The sequence below is a fragment of the Podarcis gaigeae genome (genome assembly GCF_964106915.1).
Source record: "Podarcis gaigeae genome assembly, chromosome: 17".
In the NCBI taxonomy this organism is placed as follows: Eukaryota; Metazoa; Chordata; class Lepidosauria; order Squamata; family Lacertidae; genus Podarcis; species Podarcis gaigeae.
Window position 1 is genome coordinate 31,883,531 of NC_139694.1, and position 19,291 is coordinate 31,902,821.

General features: G+C 47.1%; 1 protein-coding gene and 1 long non-coding RNA gene across 3 annotated transcripts in view; one reads left to right on the plus strand and one right to left on the minus strand.

Annotated features, from left to right (window-relative positions):
- The first annotated feature begins 796 nt into the window (after nucleotides 1-796).
- LDLR (low density lipoprotein receptor) overlaps nucleotides 797-19,291 on the plus strand; it is a 33,988-nt gene continuing 15,493 nt past the window's right edge. Inside the window, exons 1-6 of the mRNA XM_083718743.1 lie at nucleotides 797-1,109; nucleotides 10,832-10,954; nucleotides 13,611-13,733; nucleotides 15,069-15,437; nucleotides 16,151-16,273; nucleotides 17,507-17,629. Of these exons, the coding sequence (XP_083574869.1) occupies nucleotides 1,037-1,109; nucleotides 10,832-10,954; nucleotides 13,611-13,733; nucleotides 15,069-15,437; nucleotides 16,151-16,273; nucleotides 17,507-17,629 (934 nt within the window). The 5' untranslated portion in view covers nucleotides 797-1,036. The remainder of the gene's footprint in view (nucleotides 1,110-10,831; nucleotides 10,955-13,610; nucleotides 13,734-15,068; nucleotides 15,438-16,150; nucleotides 16,274-17,506; nucleotides 17,630-19,291) is intronic.
- Nucleotides 3,432-10,799, minus strand: LOC310835404. Of its 2 annotated transcripts, none has more exons than XR_014559642.1 (2): nucleotides 10,415-10,799; nucleotides 3,432-3,898 (listed from the first exon to the last, which is right to left on the minus strand). It is a non-coding gene; the product is annotated as an uncharacterized lncRNA (long non-coding RNA). The 2 variants fall into 2 exon arrangements; XR_014559643.1 differs by lacking the exon at nucleotides 10,415-10,799 and adding an exon at nucleotides 5,723-6,175.

A 19,291-nucleotide genomic window follows, 5' to 3' on the forward strand; every position in this document is an offset into this window, starting at 1 on the left:
CGGCCAGTGTTAAAAGTTTCGTTGTATTACTGCAATGTGAGACTGAAGCAGGATCTCTCCATTCATACCGGAGCAAATTACGAGACCCCCTGAGCCGCTCCTTCCTCTGTGTTTAAAAAGAAGCCGCTCCTCTCTCACAGCAGAGCCAGAGCCCCACCTTTCTCCGTCCCAAAACGCGGTGGGATAGAATCCCAGAACTGTCGAGTTGGAAGGGGGGTCTTCCCAGGGTCATCTAGTCCAACCGCCCGCCTGCAATGCACGGAGGTGTCAAATGCGTTTTGGCGTGTTATAGGAGTTCTTAGGTCTCAAATATAGAATAAATGTTGATAATTGCACAAGGTAACCACACATACATAAGAACTTAAATTACATGTCTAAAATAGTACGGGAGAGCAATCCATGCAAATGCCATCTTGGCTCCTGTAAAGTCTCTCAATATTTCCTCTGCCTACTTAATTCCCCTTGCCTGAGAACAAGTAGGCAGATCGCAATCGGGACATTTCTGAATTAATTCCTCTTATTATGAACCTCCCTTGTATTAATTGTCATCGTTTGTCCAGATAATTATAACAATCCCCTACTTTTCTAGACCAGGCGCATAGGGTGAAACCAGGAAGAGAAACGCTCACGCCCACCCTGGGCGCAAAGCAAGGCGGATATCCCCACCCCACCCAAAGGGGGCGGGGAGGGGAGAAGGACCGGGGAAAGAAGGGTTAACTCGCTGACGTCACATGGTGCGTTCGCAACTCCTCCCCCACGCGCTTGAATTGGGGAGGTTTGAAAATCACCCCATTGGAAGCTCCTCCCCCGCGCCGCTTGAATGGGGGAGCCGCGCGGAGATGATGCTACAAATCTGGTTCAGCAGGGCAAGTGCGCGCACGTGCGGAGTAGCGGCGCTTAGGGACCCATCGCCGGGCAGCCTCCCCGTTTGCGCGCCGCGGGTCTCCCTGCTTTACTCTCCCGGTGGGATCGAGAACAAGGGACGAGCAAATTAAGCAGCAGCAGCAGCAGCAAGCAGCAGCCCGAGGGAGCCACGATGAGTCCCGGTGGATTGCAAACGCCTTTGCTAGCCTTGGCGGTCGTGCTCTGCGCCCAAGTTTCTGGAAACGGTAAGCGCTCTAATCCCGATCTCAATATATGTATATATATATATATATATATATATATATATATGGGACCTTCCCTTTGCGGAACGAGAGGGCTGGACGTTGCTCTTTATAAGAAGATAGCAAAAGACTTCCCTTCCCAGTTAAGGGTGGGTGGGTTGCCTGGCGGGGACGGGGGCCAGGGAAATGTATATATGTATTTATCTACTTTATTGCATTCGCATCCCCACTTTTCCTCCCAAGAAGCTTACGGTGGCGCGCATCCTGCCGCTCCCCATTTTATCCTCGCAACAACCTTGCGAGGTAGGCCGGCCCTCCGGTGGCTCAGCTTGCTTCTTCCAAGGTCTGGGTGGGGGGGGGGTGTTCCCTTTTGTGGCTCCGGTTCCCGCAGCCCTCCCTTGAGTCCGCTTCTTTTGAATGGGGGTGGTTTAAACAAGGGCATCTCCAAGTAACAACCCTCCCCAGATATCGGGCCCCTAAATAGTGCCGACCGGAAGCTGAATTCTTGGGCTACAAATAGTTTTCTTTGCCCCCCCCCCCCCCGTTCTGCCCACCCCACAGCATCCTCTGCTTTTGATTCCGCAGATATGAACTTTGGTGAGCTTAGGAGGGGCTGCTGGTGCCCGACCCCTTCCTCCCCCCCCACCTGAGCCGTGATCTCTCTTCCATACCTGTTTCAGGGCTGGGCCCACTGGAAGGACTGGGTCTGCTGCTGGTTGCCCCGCCCTGAGCTTATAAGGGCGGCTTTTCCCCTGCCATCACACTGCCATCCATCCTTCAGGAGCAAGACCTCCCAAGCCTAAGCATCCCTTTAATGGCTTCAGGGTGGGGGCCTTAGCCTGGGATGTGTGTGCCACTATATTTTGCATTCTGCTACTGTAAATTTAATAAATAACAAAGATAATATTGGGTGAAAGAGATTCCCTCCCCAGGGATGATTTATTACCTGGCAGCCTTTACTGTTCTGTTAATGAGCAACCTTCCCTGGGGTAGGATGAGATTCTTAAATGATTTCTCGATAGGATCCCACAGGATTATTTTGCTCCTCCTTTCTTATTTCCTTTTCTTTTGCTCATTTAAAGACACTGATCTTCCCTGTGAGGAAGCGCATCTTTTTTTTTTTCTCTTTCCCCCCCCCAAAGGAGGGGTCAGGCATGCACATGGAAAGAAGTAGTTAAAACTTGATTTTGAGAAGAAGCAAAGACACTCTCTGCATTAGGGTTGCTAGCCTAGGCTCCAAATGGGACTCTCTTACCAGGAGAGGATTGTGTGTAAAATAATATTGGGGGGAGAGGAGTGGCGAGGTGGGGAAAGCAAGAATGTTTGGAAATCTGCGGAGTGTCTTGTGTCTTTTTGAAAATGGGCAGGAGGTCTGGGAAACCGATGGTGGTTTGATGGCAGGGAGGAATGGCACCTCCTGGCATGTTTGCATCTTTTAATAAGACCACGGCAAAGGAATGACTGCAAGCCCTTTTGTTTTTAAAGGGGTATGGATCTCAGGACATGCAATGGTGTCATTTGCCTCTTTGGAAGTAGCAACTACTTGGGTGTAAGAAGGGAGGGGAGCGAGTGTCAGTGTTGGGTGGGGTTTATTGGAAGGTGCATGTTAGAAAGGGAGGCACCTCTGTCTTCAGCGGCACAAAGTCCAGCCAACCCGCTCCCCGGTCCTCGCCCATTCGTTCCCCTTCCCCACACGCTCTGCTTCTCCATTGGTTTGTGGGTCAAACGGGCCATTTGTCGGCTTCTTTGCAATCCGCCAATGGGTGTCGGAGAAAGAAACACCCTCTGGCTCGGCTTGGAAAGCCACCTCTGGCAAACGTGGGCTAAACTTCCTTCAATGTGAAGGATTCTCTGACTTTTGTTTGTTTGGACCCTTCAGCCTATCTGCCTCCGCTAATTTCACCTCTGTCAGCCTGAACTAACCCTGTATGCTGGTGTCTCGATGTGACAGCGAAGGAAATGTTTGTTTTCTTTTGTGTCAAAGGGAGTGCAAGATGTGTAGCCTCCTGGGCTCATAAGGCGTGTTCACACATTACATTCAACAAGTGTACAATCCGTCTTCCTATGTACTGTACACAGTTAGCTGAGTGGTACGCTTGTAGCTGTACAAACCAACAAATGCAGACATTTGCATGTGTAGAGACAGCTTCTCCATCTGTTCGGTGTAAGAAGCCTATGATGTATTGCCAGTTCTTGATTGCAACTTAAATTTAAGTTTAACTGGTTATACAAGACGCCGAGCCGATGTAGAAATGAATGGCATCACTCCCATTAGGAGTGACCTAGATCCTTGCTGTTATTCCAAAAGCTTAACACCATGCGAAGTTTTGATAGTTGCATATCCGTCTTTTAATGTGAAAGGCAGCATATCTCCTGCCATGCAGCTGTTAATTATTGAGGGACGGCGTTTCTGCCCCCTTGGGAGCAAAGTTCTGAAGGACGGTAGCACCAGGTTTGGCTGCGTCCTGGGTATTTGCTTTAAAACCTTTGCTGTGAACTTCAGTCATGTTTACAAAAGGAGGTTGTTGGACATTGTAGAGAAACTCCACTTTGAAACCCCTTTTCGCCATTCTGGTAATATTAAGGTGCGACTCCCAGAGCATGGCTTCCTCTTTACGAACAATAGAAGTTCTGATGAAATCGTTCTCTTTAAGTCCTCTCCAGTCTGCTGCCTCCCAGGTGTTTTTGCACTAACAGGTTCCCTTAACCCACCTTCATCATGAGCAGCAATCAATGTTTGCCAGTTGCTCCTGGTCAACCTTCTCTCAACCCTCCGAGGAATGTTGCTAGCCCTAGAATCAAAGGAGGAAATGGGTAATTGTGAAGAAGAAGCAGGAATGCTGATCCATCTGCCCTGCCCAAACCACGTTGTGATGCAGAGACCATCTTAAACGGTGTGGCCTTCCTGTTTTGCAACATCCTACCCCACTGCTTGCATGTTATGTGTGCTAGGTAGAGAGGTTGGCTTGACCTCTTATGATGCATACTCCAGCCATTTGTTGTCAAGAGCGATACTTCATAGTTAGCAGCTTGTACATTCTTACCTTGGTTGTCGAACGCCTTGGTACTCATACGTTTTGGCTCTCAAACGTTGCAAACCCGGAAGTGAGTGTTCCGGTTTGCAAACGTTCCTTGGAACCCAAACGTCCGATGCTGCTTCCGTGGCTTCCGATTGGGTGCAGGAAGCTCCTGCAGCCAATCGGAAGCCGTGCCTTGGTTTACAAACATTTTCAGAAGTCAAACAGACCAAAGTGACACAGTGGTACCTTGGTTGTCGAACTTAATCCGTTCCAGAAGTCTGGTGGTTTTGCTACTTCTCGGAGGCTAGAATCCTAACTGTTACTTCCCTGGATTCAAATCTCTTCCAATGCCCGTGGTTAGAATCGGGGGCCGTTTGTGCCTATGCTGTACATTCTTGACTAATTCTTACAACAGCTTTGAGGCTAGATCAGGTGATATTTGAGCTCATCCATGCCCAGTAACACCACTAACCACTGAAAACTTCCAGACTTGGATTGGGGACTTGCTGTGGTCGGACAACAGCCTGGGGTCACCTTCCAGTAGAAAGAAACCTCTTTTTGCTTTCATTTACTGTCGCCTTGTGATCAATGCAACTAGAAGCTCATGACTTTGGTATGCTTTTTTAAAAAGAAAAGGGGCGGAGAATGAACATAAAAAGCCAACTACGTATGGGCCACATGAATTTCATGAGTTTAAGTCTGTAGGTTTTTAAGAGTAACTGAGGACCCTCGCATCCATTTGTGTAACGAAAAGTTCCTGGTCTGTATGCAAGGAGAAGACTTTGAAAATGTAAGGGGACCAAGAAGTGACAGAATTGGAAATAAATTTCTGCCAAATAAAAAAAGGGCCAGGTGGATTTGGGTTTTCCACAGTAATGTTTCAAGAGTAGGCCTAGATGTTTTAGGTTTGATGTTAACAAGACTGTGCTTCACCCTGTTCATGAATATGTGCAAATTAAGTTGTTCTTACAACTCCCTCGGGTTTACCAATCCATTTCCCTGGTGGACCTGAGAGCCAATCTAACAGGATTTCTCTACTTCCCCTGAGATTAAGAAGCAACTGGATTTAGCAGTGCATTTTGGTACTATAGCTTCCAACTCCGCTTGTTCAAAATTATTGAATAATTATCCTTGGTACTTCAGTCTTTGCCAGAGATCAGGGGTCTCAAAACCTATTACCCTCAAGCCCCACGTGAGAGGACAGAAAATTCCAGAGGCCCACCAATCGCAAAATGGTGGCGCAGAGGCAGAGCCATTCATGAAATGGTGGCAAGTGGTGACTGGCACAAGGAGCCTGATGTTACTGATGTCATTCTTCTGTTCATATCTAATCCCTCTTTAGAATTTGCTAAATTCTTTCCCACAACAATTTTCTCTTGGCGATGAACTCAACTTTCACATATGTGCACAGACCTTGGTTTTTTGGTGTATTTTAACTCTGTCTCTCCATTTTAGTTTTCCTTCACCCTTCCTCCCTGCTCCCTACACCATTTTTCTCTTAGAACAGCTTCTTTCTCCTGCACCCTCCATTTACTATTTCTAGTTGCATTTTTATTTTAAAAATATGGGCCTTATTTTTTAAAAAAACAAAAAAACCTGGCCCTTTATCATCTCTCTCGGATTTCCTCCAGCACCTTCTCTGTCGCATCTCCCCTCCCTCTATCTTTCTTGTCTCCTGCCATCTTTGCTCAACCTGTGAGACAATGCTGGTGTTGACTGGTCCAGCCAAAAGGTTATAGAAAAGATGTGTTAATGGGGCAAGTGAGCAAGGAGGTACTGGGTGGGCTTTGCCACTGATGGCGCATGGCTCCCAAGTGGTATTGGGGGCATGGGAGAGGCATGTGATCTCAGTTTCTAGCTATTCTTGACATCTTTTCTTGGATGAGGCTGCATATTTTTATAGGAATTCAAAGGTCTTAAATATAGAATAAATGTTGATAATTGCACAAGGTAAACACACATACAGTGGTACCTTGGGTTACAAACACCTTGGGTTACAAACACTTCGGGTTACAGACTCCGCTAACCTGGAAATAGTACCTCGGGTTAAGAACTTTACCTCAGGATGAGAAGAGAAATTGCCCCGCAGCAGGAGGCCTCATTAGCTAAAGTGGTTAAGAACGGTTTCGGGTTAAGAACGGACCTTCGGAACGAATTAAGTTCGTAACCAGAGGTACCACTGTACATAAGTATATAAACCACATGTCTAAAATACTACAGGAGAGCAATCCAAAAGCCATCTTGGCTCTCCTAATGACTCTCAATATTTCCTTTCCTCTCCTTAATCTCCCTTGCTTGAGAACACAGAGGCAGATAGCAATCAGGGGAAGTTCCTAAAGGGATTCCTCTCCTATATCTATGAACCTCCTTTGTATTATTTGTCATTTTTTGCCCAGATGCTCTGCATTGAGGGATGCCCGACCTGGGCATCCCAATTGTCTTATCAAATGCTAATTTTTTGTGCAAACTGTCTGGAACTCTGTGAAACTTGCTAAATTGCCCCTTGGCCTGTGTGAGCCACAGTGACCTCACCTTAGGTAATTTCTGTTTGTAGAGGGGATGTCCTTTTTCTCCCGGAAACCCTTAAAAGAGAAGTTTCTTCTTGGTTCTGGGTCTCTCTTGCCTCCTCGCCAGGAGAGGGAACTCTGTTGCAACAGAAAAATGAAGATCTGCCTTGCTTTTGTGGCCTCCTGCCTCCATCTATTCATCTGTGACCCATCGTGGACTTATGGGACTCAGAGTCCCATGGGGAGTTGGGCAGCAAAAGCCAACCACCCCTAAAAAAAATTCTAGATCAGTGTGGGTGTTTAACTACGCTTGCCCTGACCTATTTGCCTTATTAATGAAGTTTCTGACAAACAGTTGCAGCAAATTCCTTCAGGCTTTCTCTTGTTGACCTTTTCTCTTTTCCTACATCTCCTCAATAAAGGACAAACATTTGCAGATAATGATTTAGATAACATTCAGCGTCAGGGACGCGGGTGGTGCTGTGGGTAAAACCTCCGTGCCTAGGACTTGCCGATCGTATGGTCGGCGGTTCGAATCCCCGCGGCGGGGTGAGCTCCCGTCGTTCGGTCCCAGCTCCTGCCCACCTAGCACTTCGAAAGCACCCCTAAGTGCAAGTAGATAAATAGGCACCGCTTTACAGTGGGAAAGTAAACGGTGTTTCCGTGTGCTGCGCTGGTGCTGGCTCGCCAGAGCAGCTTTGTCACGCTGGCCACGTGACCCGGAAGTGTCTCTAGACAGCGCTGGCCCCCGGCCTCTTAAGTGAAATGGGCGCACAACCCTAGAGTCTGACACGACTGGCCCATACGGGCAGGGATACCTTTACCTTTAACATTCAGCACATGCCGTTCAAATGTAAGGCAAGCCAGATGATGTTGTTTTTTATGTTGCGCAGAATTGGTCTGTATCTGAGCACCAGGGATAAGTAAGAGCAGGAAGGATCAAGCATGCAGATGCTTTGAATAACCCACCCAAAAAACCCTAAACCACTCTTGTATTTCAGCTGAGGTTTAAATGCAGATGTGTGAAATGGTTCTCTCTCTTTCAGAATCCTTTGTCTCCGGCAAAAGTGCAAAATGGGAGAGGCCCGATTCTGGGTGTGTCCCTATATGGTTGCGTGTGCTGCTAGTGGAGAGGATATCCTTATTTGTTCTTTTTAACTCTGCTAGTGGAGAGAGCTGTTTGCTAAGCAAGAGTCCTGTGCAAATATCTGGTGAAAGCTGTAAAAGTGCTGGGACCTCCCATCGGCCTGTCAATTCTCTGTCTTATGCTAATAGCGGAGGGTGGAGAGAGGAGGAGGGCCAATATCTGGACTGAATCTCCTACTCCCTACTTGCGTTGCTGACACTGGCAGAAAACCTTGCGCAAAGCGAATGGATTTAAATCGCCTAAAAAGAGAGCGACCAGTTTAATTAGTTTTCCTCGTTTTGAAATAAGCATGTTTCCTGAGCCGTGCATCCTGTTTTAAGGATTATAGCTTGCTGGTTTTCAACGAAACAGAGTGTTAAAGGCACATTTCTGCACCTTTCTCCATGAAGCCCACCGAGAACTACATCTGTTCATAGGCAAAGTATACATACATGCAAGAATGTGCGAAGGAAGATCACTTATGCAACAGCTTTGGTTATGTGCATCTTCAGTTGGAAATATGCCCCAGTGGATGAGCGGAATTTATTTCTGAGTAAACATAGGAATTGCCTTGCCTTGAGTCAGATCATTGGTCCATCTAGCTGGCAATGGCTCTTCAGGGGTTCATAATTCCCATCCCCACCTTTAGTTAATATCTAAATACAAGGTCAGGACACAGGTGGCGCTGTGGTCTAAACCACTCAAAAGGTCGGTGTTTTGAATCCCCACGATGGGTGAGCTCCCGTTGCTCAGTCCCTGCTCCTGCCAACTTAGCAGTTCGAAAGCATGCCAGTGCAAGTAGATAAATAGGTACCGCTCCGGCGGGAAGGTACACAGCGTTTCCGTGCGCTGCTCTGGTTTTGCCAGAAGCGGCTTAGTCATGCTGGCCACATGACCCAGAAAAACTGCGGACAAATGCCGGCTCCCTCGGCCAGTAAATGAGATGAGCCCCAGAGTCATTCGTGACTGGACTTAACTGTCAGGGATCCCTTTACCTTTTACCCTAAATACAAGGTCATTTTTGTGGGCTCTAGGGATGTCCATGGGTGAGATACAGCAATATTATCACTTTGATTCTAGCCCCTTTGATGATTCCCTGCAAAAACCCTGTGAAATAGGATAATCAGAGGGGCCCAGGGCCAGGTTAATTTTTTATGGGTCAGGATGGCCCCAAATTGAAGTGTCTGGTTAAATTTTACAATTTCCACGCGAAAAAGCCTGCAGCTCCTGGTAGTTATGTTTGAAAACTTTTATACGTGGCAGGGCAAATGTACACAGCTTCTCCATGCCAGCTGTTTATTTTGCTGCCGTGTCTACCTGCAGCTGTAAGTAGGCATTTAAAAAAACACCTCTGAAACACAGAAGCATGTTTTGCTGGATATGCTGCTCTGAAGCTCCCATCACAATCAGCAAAATCTTCTTAGGGTGTTAGCTGCACGAGAGAGCTTACCGTATTTTCCCTGGTTCCTTTCTGGAAACTGTCAAGTTTCTAAAGAGGCTCATCTTGCAGAATGAGTTTACATTCTTTATTTGAGTGTTTAAGGCATTTCCCCTTTATCTGAAGTGACCGGAGCTGGATTTTCTTTTCTTTAAACACTCATGTCTAAAGTTGGAGGTGGCGATTGCTGTCTGTAGCTACATATTAGTAGTGTACCTCTTGTTGCCAAGAAGTCCCAAGTCTGAGTTCCTATAGTATAGAGTTGGGTTATCCCACAATACAATGAAGACATTGTTTGTTGTATTGTTGTCGTTATTTTTGCTGCTGTTACTATTTATTAAATTTGTATGCAGTCGTACCTTGGAAGTTGAACAGAATCTGTTCCGAAAGTCGGTTCGACTTATAAAACGTTTGGAAACCAAAGTGCAGCTTCTGATTGGCTGCAGGAAGTTCCTGTAGCCAATCGGAAGCTACACTAGATGTTTGGCTTCCGAAAATCGTTCAAAAACCGGAACGCTCACTTCCCATTTTTGAAAAGTATGAGTTCCAAGGTGTTCGGCAACCAAGGTACAACTGTACTGCCCTTCAGCCAAAAATCACAAACACATTTAAAAGGGTATAAGATGTTAATCAGCCAAAAGCCTGGTTGAAGAGGAATGTTTTCACCTGGCACCTAAAGGTGTATGATGAAGGCTGCAGGTGTGCCTCTCTGGGGAGAGCATTCCACAAATGGGGAGCCACTGCAGAAAAGGCCCGCTTGTGTTGCCCCCCTTTGGACTTCTTGTGGTGGAGGCACATGAAGAAGGGCCTCAGTTGATGATTGCAGGGTTCGTATGGGGAGAGGTGGTCCTTGAGGTGTTGCTGTCCTGAGCCATATTAGGTCAAAACCAGCACTTTGAATTGGGCCTAGAAACAAATTGGCAGCCAGTGCAGTCGAGCCAGGATCTGTGCAATATGCTCAAACTGTCTTGCCCCCCAGTGAGCAACGTCGCTGCCGAATTCTGCACCAGCTGAAGCTTCTGAACTGTCTCCAAAGGTAGCCCTACATATAATGTTTTGCAGTAATCTAGCCCAGAGGTTACCAGAGCATAGATGGCAGAAGTTAGGCTATCCCTGTCCAAATAGGGGTACAGCTGGTGGAAGGCATTCTGCCCCACTGAGGCCACCTGACACTCAAGCAGCACAAAAGGATCCAGAACTAGCCCCAAGCTACATACCTACTCCTTTAGATAGAGAGTAACTCCACCAGGAGAAGACAACCTCCTAGCCATGTGGCAAAGGCAGATCTCAGGGAGCATGACCGGTTTGGTCGCACCAGGTGCCGAACCTCTGGGACACCTCGACCGGCGCCGCTGTTGTGTCGCACAACGGCAGGTGAGAGGCAGGGTGTGTGTCAGAGTTTGGCGTCGCAGAGGGCGCCACTGAAATTTGAGACGTTGCTGCGTCTGTTCCAGGGAGCCAGCCACAAACTGTGCCTCAAGCTTATCAAGAGTTGTGCTTCAGTTTGTTGGCTCTTATCAAGCTATTATGTTGGCGCAATTCACACTCTGATTGCAGCAGTGGGAGATCCTATGAGATCATTGTTTCACTGGCCTTTCTGGCGGCTAAGGATGTTGCTTGCTTCTCTCTTGCAGGTGTGGAGAAGTGTAGGAGGAGGGAGTTCCAGTGCGGGAATGGCGAATGCATCCCTTACAAATGGATATGTGATGGCAAGGCTGAATGCCAGGACGGCTCTGATGAATCCTTGGATGCCTGCAGTAAGCTGACTATTATTGACTCCCCACCCCCTCTCCCAAATCATCCTGCGTAGGAGGGAGCTGAAGGAAAACCTCTGTCTGTGTGTAAGAAAACACTCTGGGTTTTCCTTGACCCTGCCAATACTGGAACACTTAAGGGCTTCTAGTCTTGTAGATCATGCTCCAACCTCTGTAAACCCTTTGAGCAGTCTCTTCTGCACCCCCGTGGGATGTAGATGAAGAAAGCAAGACTTGGATTGAGGGTGGGTGACTAAGTTAACTGCCAGGTGAAGTAGGAATTTTTGAAAGCCAAGTGTGGGGAGAGACATCTTAGCTTTACCTTACTGGGAACGCGGGTGGTGCTGTGGTCTAAACCTCTGAGCCTCTTTGGGCTTGCCAGTCGGAAGGTTGGCGGTTCGAATCCCCGCAATAGGGTGAGCTCCCATTACTCTGTCCCAGCTCCTGCCAACCTAGCAGTTCAAAAGCACGCCAGTGCAAGTAGATAAATAGGTACCACTGCGGCAGGAAGGTAATGTGCTCTGGCTTCCGTCACGGTGTCCCGTTGCGCCAGAAGCGGTTTAGTCCTGCTGGCCACATGACCCGGAAAGCTGTCTGTGAACAAATGTCAGCTCCCTTGGCCTGAAAGTGAGATGAGCGCTGCACCCCATAGTTCCCTTTGACTGGATTTAACCATCCAAGGGTCTTTTACCTTTTTAAAAAATTTCCTTCTACCTTAAATCACACTGGGGCAGGTATGCCTTGCCTTGGAACGGACTTACTTCAACATATGAGGCTGCAGCCTTGTGGCTAGGGAGTCCACTTTGACCTCCATCACCACACTGTGAAAATTCAAAACCATGGGACATTATGGCTTAAATGCTAGGCAGATGGATTTCCATTGGGCATTCAAGGGATTCTTGAGAGACGTGAGCTATGTGCTATTTGACTCAAAGCAACAGTGGATTTATTAGATCAGCTTCCATGCCCATCCGTTGCAGCAAAACAGCAAAGTGTCTTGGGGCACCTTGAAAGTCATGAGAGATTGGTTCAGGTGCCTCAAGCCTTCTTTTTGTGTCAAATGGATCGGTGTCGAAAGGTCTTTCCAATGACCTCTGCATCTCTTGGTCAGCAACCTGCTTCTGTTCAGACATAAGGAAGGAATAACAAGAAAGGCAGCCATTTCTTTTCTCTCCCTCCCCTTGCAGTCCAGAGCGAGCCAAGCAAGCATTGATGCTTTCCTTATAAATGCAACAGTGCTGCTGCTATGTGTCATAGCAGTTCTGATATTTTCCTGCTATTCCCCCTCAAAGTCAAGAGTTAACCTTTCCAGATGCATTGGAGGGTATTACCTATTTTATGGGTTTCAGGTTTGCCTGTCCTGGCTGCCCCCAAGGAACTTGAGAATTGACAACTTTGGGTCAGAGCCAGGAGTTGTTTGCAGTAGGGGTTCCTTAAAGGTAAAGGGACCCCTGACCATTAGGTCCAGTCGTGGCCGACTCTGGGGTTGAGGCACTCATCTTGCTTTATTGGCCGAGGGAGCCGCCGTACAGCTTCCAGGTCATGTGGCCAGCATGACTTAAGCCGCTTCTGGCAAACCAGAGCAGTGCACAGAAACGCCGTTTACCTTCCTGCCTGAGCAGTACCTATTTATCTACTTGCACTTTGACGTGCTTTCGAACTGCTAGGTTGGCAGGAGCTGGGACAGAGCAATGGGAGCTCACCCCGTCACGGGGATTCGAACCACCAACCTTCAGATCGGCAAGTCCTAGGCTCTGTGGTTTAACCCACAGCGCCACCCGCATCCCTATGGGTTCCTTAGGAAACAGCTATTCACAAGGTCCAGGGGTTGCCAAGGGAGCAGAAATGAATACATTGCTTTGTCTGTTGTGTGGCACACACCCTAAGGCAAAGCAGAATCAATCTGAACAACAGCAAAGTTTGTTTTTATCCCAGATGGTTTAGTATTAGAGGGTTGAGTGGAGATGCATGGGCGTCCTGTGGGGGGTTTTAAAGTCCCCAAAGGAAGGGTGCAAAAATCCTGCCAGAAATAGGGGGAATGTATCCACTTGCTGTGTTTGCATGCAACAGGAAGAAAATTGCACCTCTCTTCTGCCCCTGGCCCAGTCACAATACAGTGGTACCTCGGTTACAAACACCTTGGGTTACAAACACTTCGGGTTACAGACTCCGCAAACCTGGAAGTAGTACCTCGGGTTAAGAACTTTGCCCCAGGATGAGAAGAGAAATCGTGCGCCAGCGGCAACGGGAAGCCCCATTAGCTAAAGTGGTACCCCAGGTTAAGAGCGGTTTCAGGTTAAGAACGGACCTCCGGAACGAATTAAGTTCGTAACCAGAGGTACCACTGTATGTACAATACATGGGGGTGGAAGTGGAATTTGGCAATTGTGTGCTGATGTGGCAGGAGGACTCTGTTTCATGTTATATGAGCCTTGGACTTTTGGCACAGGTGAGCTTGACAGCCTTCCTGTAGCTTTCACTTGCCCGTTGACACTATTGGTTTTCTGTCTTCCTAGCAGAGGCTGACCTGTAATGGACATTGTAGTGCCCCATAACCGCTTGGTGGCTCTGTGTCATCCATGCAAGAGCAGGCACAGAGCCCCAGTCCCACGCTGGCGATACTGAGGTGGCATTTTAACATCTGACTTGTCTTTTCCAGAGTCCGTGACCTGTGAGCCAGGGCAGTTCAGCTGTGGCGGCCGCATCAATCGGTGCATTGATATGTCCTGGCGGTGTGACTCGCAGATTGATTGTGAGAATGGCTCCGATGAAGAAAACTGCCGTAAGTCGGACTCTGTAGGCTTTGCTATGATAGTAATGGAGCTTTACCAAAGTGTCGGGCAGGGTCGAGGGGATGAAAATGGTGGGAAAACTCCTGGATTCTGCTTCTCTCTCTGGATTCAGGCTGGGTTTGGAGACTAGCATTGTAAAAACCCATGCTTCAGTAACACTGTGAAATTTGAAGCAATTGACCAGTTCTTCTACATCAAGGCCTATTGCCTGTAACTGAATTGGCAGCCTAGAGCCTCTGTGTGACCAGTAATCTTTATTGGCAAATAGAAGAGCTGCTCTCTTTGCCTGTCTGTAGCCGCTCAATTCAAGCTTTCACATTGCTTTTCAAGAGTTGCTTCCATAGCACAGAACTTCATCTATTCTGTCCTGTTGTAGTCTAGGAAAACAGATATAGCAGCCAGACCTCCAAATCCTTTTTGGGTACTTCTTTTTTTTTTTAACTAAGAAAAAACTACCAAAGGCAAGCAATTGAGATTAATCTGCTGTCTTCTAGTGCAAGCTTCCTCAGCCTTGGCCCTCCTGATGTTTTGAGACTACAATTCCCATTATCCCTGACCACTGGTCCTGCTAGCTAGGGATCATGGGAGTTGTAGGCCAAAAATAGCTGGAGGGCCAAGGTTGAGGAAGCCTGTTCTAGTGCCTATAGCTGCAGTAGCTTGTATACACCCCTCACTGTCCTTCCCTTTAAATCACCTTGGAAATTTTAACTGAAAGGCAGTTGGGAAAGATCTAAATGAATCAGTTTAGACTGTAATGCCCCTAAGTCAGGACTGCAATACCTCAAGAACCGTCTCTTTCCATATGAACCTACCTGGTCCCTGAGACCATCTTCTGAGGCCCTCCTTCGTGTGCCGCCTCCTTGAAAGGTGTGGAGGGTGGCAACACGAGAACAGGGCCTTCTCTGCAGTGGCTCCCCATCTGTGGAATGCTCTCCCCAGGGAAGTTCGCCTGGCGCCTTCATTATACACCTTTAGGCACCAGGCAAAAATGTTCCTTTTTAACCAGGCCTTTGGTTGATCTGATTTACATCCTTTGCCCTTTTAAAATGTGGTTTTTTTTGGGGGGGGAGACTATTGGGTTGTTGTTTTTATTTTTATTATGTATTTTGTGGTTTTATATCTTGATTTTATTCTGTGAACCACCCTGAGACCCCTGGGTATAGGGCGGTATATAAATTCAATAAATAATAATAAGTCATTTGTTACTTGGTAAAAGCCATTTGAGTATTGATCATGCTGTTTTTAAAATGGCAACATGCTGCAACCATTGACCCAGCCTGCAAGCACAGAACATGACTTGACCTTTTTGTCTTTTGCCCTTGCAGCCCCTAAGCATTGTGCCGACAGCGAGTTCCAGTGCAAAGATGGGAACTGCATTGCTTTGAGTTTTGTCTGCGACGAAGACCGCGACTGTGAGGACGGCAGCGACGAAGAAGGCTGCTCTGGCCCGACCTGCAGCCCCGAAATGTTTCACTGCAACAGCTCAGAGTGCATTCCCAAGCTCTGGGCCTGCGACAAAGATGCGGACTGCAAGGATGGGTCGGATGAGTCGCCCGAGCATTGTGGGAAACTGGAGAAGGACAATCCTTGCTCTCCGCTGGAGTTCCACTGTGGAAGTGGCGAATGCATCCATCAGAAATGGCAGTGCGACGGGGGTTTTGATTGCGCAGACAACTCAGACGAGGCAGACTGTGGTAAGTTCTGGGTACCGTAGTGTGCCTATATTTGCTTTCCGGAGGGATTTTTTATTATTATTAATATTATTATTTATACCCCGCACATCTGGCTGGGTTTCCCCAGCCACTCTGGGCAGCTCCCAACAAAATATTAAAAACGTGATAAGACATCAAACATTACAAACTTCCCTAAACAGGGCTGCCTCCAGGTGTCTTCTAAAAGTCAGATAGTTGTTTATTTCCTTGAGATCTGGTGGGAGGGTGTTCCACAGGGCGGGTGCCACTACTGAGAAGGCCCTCTGCCTGGTTCCCTGTAACCTCACTTCTCACAGTGAGGGAACCGCCAGAAGGCCTTCGGAGCTGGACCTCAGTGTCCGGGCTAAACGATGGGGGTGGAGACGCTCCTTCAGGTATACTGGGCCAAGGCCGTTTAGGGCTTTAAAGGTCAGCACCAACGCTTTGAATTGTTGTAGGGGCTAAATGAGAGGTTAAGGTGGATGTGCATCATTTTGCACTTGGTACAGTGATGGCGCTTACTGCTTTCTGTTCACTGCTGCCCACAGTTAGGGCCAGCAGTTCGCACGCTGTTGGGATGCCTTTCACAACATGGGCAGCTATTGTGACGTGGAATCATATTAAACTCTACACTGTGAAGAGTTAGGCTGTTAGGTGATTAAAATCTCAGCATAGTGGTGCTCTTTCTAAGTCTCTGCTTCTCCCCCCCCCCAAAGCTAAAGTCACATGCCGCCCAGATGAATTTCAGTGCAATGATGGTACTTGCATCCATGGGAGCCTGCAGTGTAACAAGGAGATTGACTGCAAAGACAGGAGTGACGAGGTTGGCTGTGTCAACGGTATGTAACCCAAGCAGGTTTTTGGGCCTAGGGCAGATCTGAAGCCTGGCTTGAGCCAGCACTGCTGTGACAACTACTACATCGACCCGATTATAGGCCACACCCTTAAAATGAGATCTAAACTCCCCCCCCTTTAAATTAAGATGTTTTACACAGTTTATTAACCCTGGCTCTTAGTTTAAAAATTCTTCCTGTTGAAGTAAAGATCCTTTAATCTGCTCATATTCTCTTGTCTGCCCAGTGACTGTCGAGAAATCTCCTTAAGATTTCTGTCTGCTTAAATGGGATGGTGCCATTCACATTATGGTGGCATTAGTGGGACAAAAATAACCCCCAGAAAGCCATTTAATAGCAAGCAGCAGCAGGTTTCTACTATGAGAATCTGAGAGATGATTGATTTTTATATGTAACATTTCACACAGCAGTGCAGCTCTTGAGCTGTTAATGTTGAGCAGAGTTTGCAAGCAGAAGAAGAATTTGCTTTTCTCCTCGCACTGCTTCCCTCTTTGGCTTGGTGCTTTTTTTCACCTTAGAAGCTATTTTAACTGTTGGACTTAGGAACCAGTTAGGGCTTGGTTGGACTGTTGTCTTCTCACCTGTAAGTCTCAGCAGTGATCCTAAGGCAACAGGCCCTGTGCTTATATAGAAAGTCAGCTGCATTCTAGCCATTTAAGCTTGCTTCCCAATATACAAGCTTAGGATCGAGTTGCAGAACATGGAAATAAACAGGACAGACTATTTGCAGCCCCAGCCTTTGCATGCTTATGTGGAAGCAAGCCATAGTGTGTTTTAACGGAGCTTACTTCCAGAATTGCTGCAATCCTAAACCTGTTTGCTTGGGAGTAAGGCCGCTTGAGTTATACTGGACTTATTTATGAGTAGAAAACGCTAGGATTGCACTCTGAAACAACTAGATATAAAAGTAGGATTTCAGAACAGTCGCCCTTCTTTTTCTTCCCTGTGAAGAAGGGAAGACTTTGCTGTGGTCTGAAAGCCAACACTAGCTCAGCAACCCAGAGGGAAGGCAAGGTGTGTTTTGAGGGATTCACTGCCCAAGACCCTGTATATCCTTCTTGGCTCACTCAGTTCCATGGGGCTTATTCCCAAGCAAGTGTTGTAAGCTTTCCTAGACCCTACCTCAAGGTACAGTAGCTTTCCCAGGGCTACTGAAAAGGAAATTGGTCTGAATTGCAACAACGGAATTAAAAAGGTGCTTTTTAAATTTTGTAACAGTGACAACCTGTGAAGGACCAAACATATTCAAGTGCCATTCTGGAGAATGTATCACTATGGACAAGGTCTGCAATGCGAAGAAAGACTGCAGGGATTGGTCGGATGAGCCCCTCAAGGAGTGCCGTAAGAATTTTTAATACTTGTCTCTGTTGGTGTGCTGTAAGAAGGCTGCCTTGCATCTCCTCTGGCTTGGACTTTCAGGTCCCTTCCAACACTGCAGTTCTATGAAAGTGATGTATTGCTGTACATCTGGGACTTGGCTATACAACTGCAAATTATGTGGGACGTGGTTGGCACTGTGGTATAAACCACTGAGCCTCTTGGGCTTGCCGATCAGAAGGTAGGCAGTTCAAATCCCCACGACAGAGTGAGCTCTTGTTGCTCTGTCCCAGCTCCTGCCAACCTAGCAGTTCAAAAGCATACCAACGCAAGTAGATAAATAGGTACCACTGTGGCAGGAAGGTAAAGGTGTTTCTGTATGCTCTGGTTTCCATCACGGTGTTCGGTTGCACCAGAAGCAGTTTAGTCTTGCTGGCCACATGACCCGGAAAGCTGTCTGTGGACAAATGCCAGCTCCCTCAGCCTGAATTAAGATGAGCGCCGCAACCCCATAGTCGCCTTTAACTGGACTTAACCGTCCAGGGGATCCTTTACTTTTTTAAGTGCATTATACAAATGTGACACTAGATAGCGATGGTGAGCTAAGGGCAAATTCTCTCTATTTTTAAAAAAAGACATCTTTGCAGCATTTTTTAAAAGTAAATGTCTAGATTCAGCTGTGGTCTATAACTGGTTCCCTGCTGCAGTACTGAATAGCAGGAGCTGATATGAGCCCGTACGTAGCTCATTATCTTGTGGAAACAGACTAAACCCAAGTTTATTACAAAGCACAAGAGGTGGAAGGAAAGTGGTTTTGTGAGTCAAAAACCCAGAGGCTTTTTTCTTCCATGCCACAATAAAGGATAGACCTGCGCCAGCACTGAGACTGAGCTGCATTCTTTGGTGTTGCCAGTTCGGATTTGCCTATCCTTGGAGATCTTCTGTATCTTGATGCTGTAAAGAAGCTTTCACCACTGCAATAGTTCTGGTGATGAATTGCTAAGTTGCCTCTGATAGGGTAATCTTCACCCTTCCCAGCAGTTTTTAAATCTGCAGGAGGATCCCAAGGGGAAGCCCCAAGTTGAAAGACCAGTGTAGCACATCTTAAGTAACTTGAAGTTCTAGAGCTCCTATTTCTGCAAGGGACAGCGTGGAATTGCCAGGCTGAGCACGGAGGTGCAGCTCCCTGAAAATGGGGACACGATTGCAAAATGTACGTGCTTCACGCCAGAAATCCTCACCGCAAGCCTGTTACAATCCCCATATTTTAGATGTGATGGCTTTCCCCATCCACCGCCGGCAAACTCATGGCAGAAGCAAAATTTGCAATACAATCTTCTTCATTGGTCTTTGACACTTATCATCGTGTGTTTATTTGCACGCCACTTTTCCTCAAAATTGTGCCCAAAGTGATTCACAACATCTCATGTGATCAACTGAGTACAACTGTTAAATAAAATGCAAATTAGAAACAATAATATCAATCAATTTTTTAAAAAATAATCCATGCACATTTTATTTGAATTTGTAATAACTTGAAGTTCTTGCAGTATACAAGGTCCACCCTACCTAACCCAGCGTAAATGCTCACTGATGGGAGGCCTTTGTGTAAATGACATTATTTGATCACTCTCTTCTTTTTGCGGGGGGGGGGGGACAGGACTCAATATTCTTTGTTTTATACAA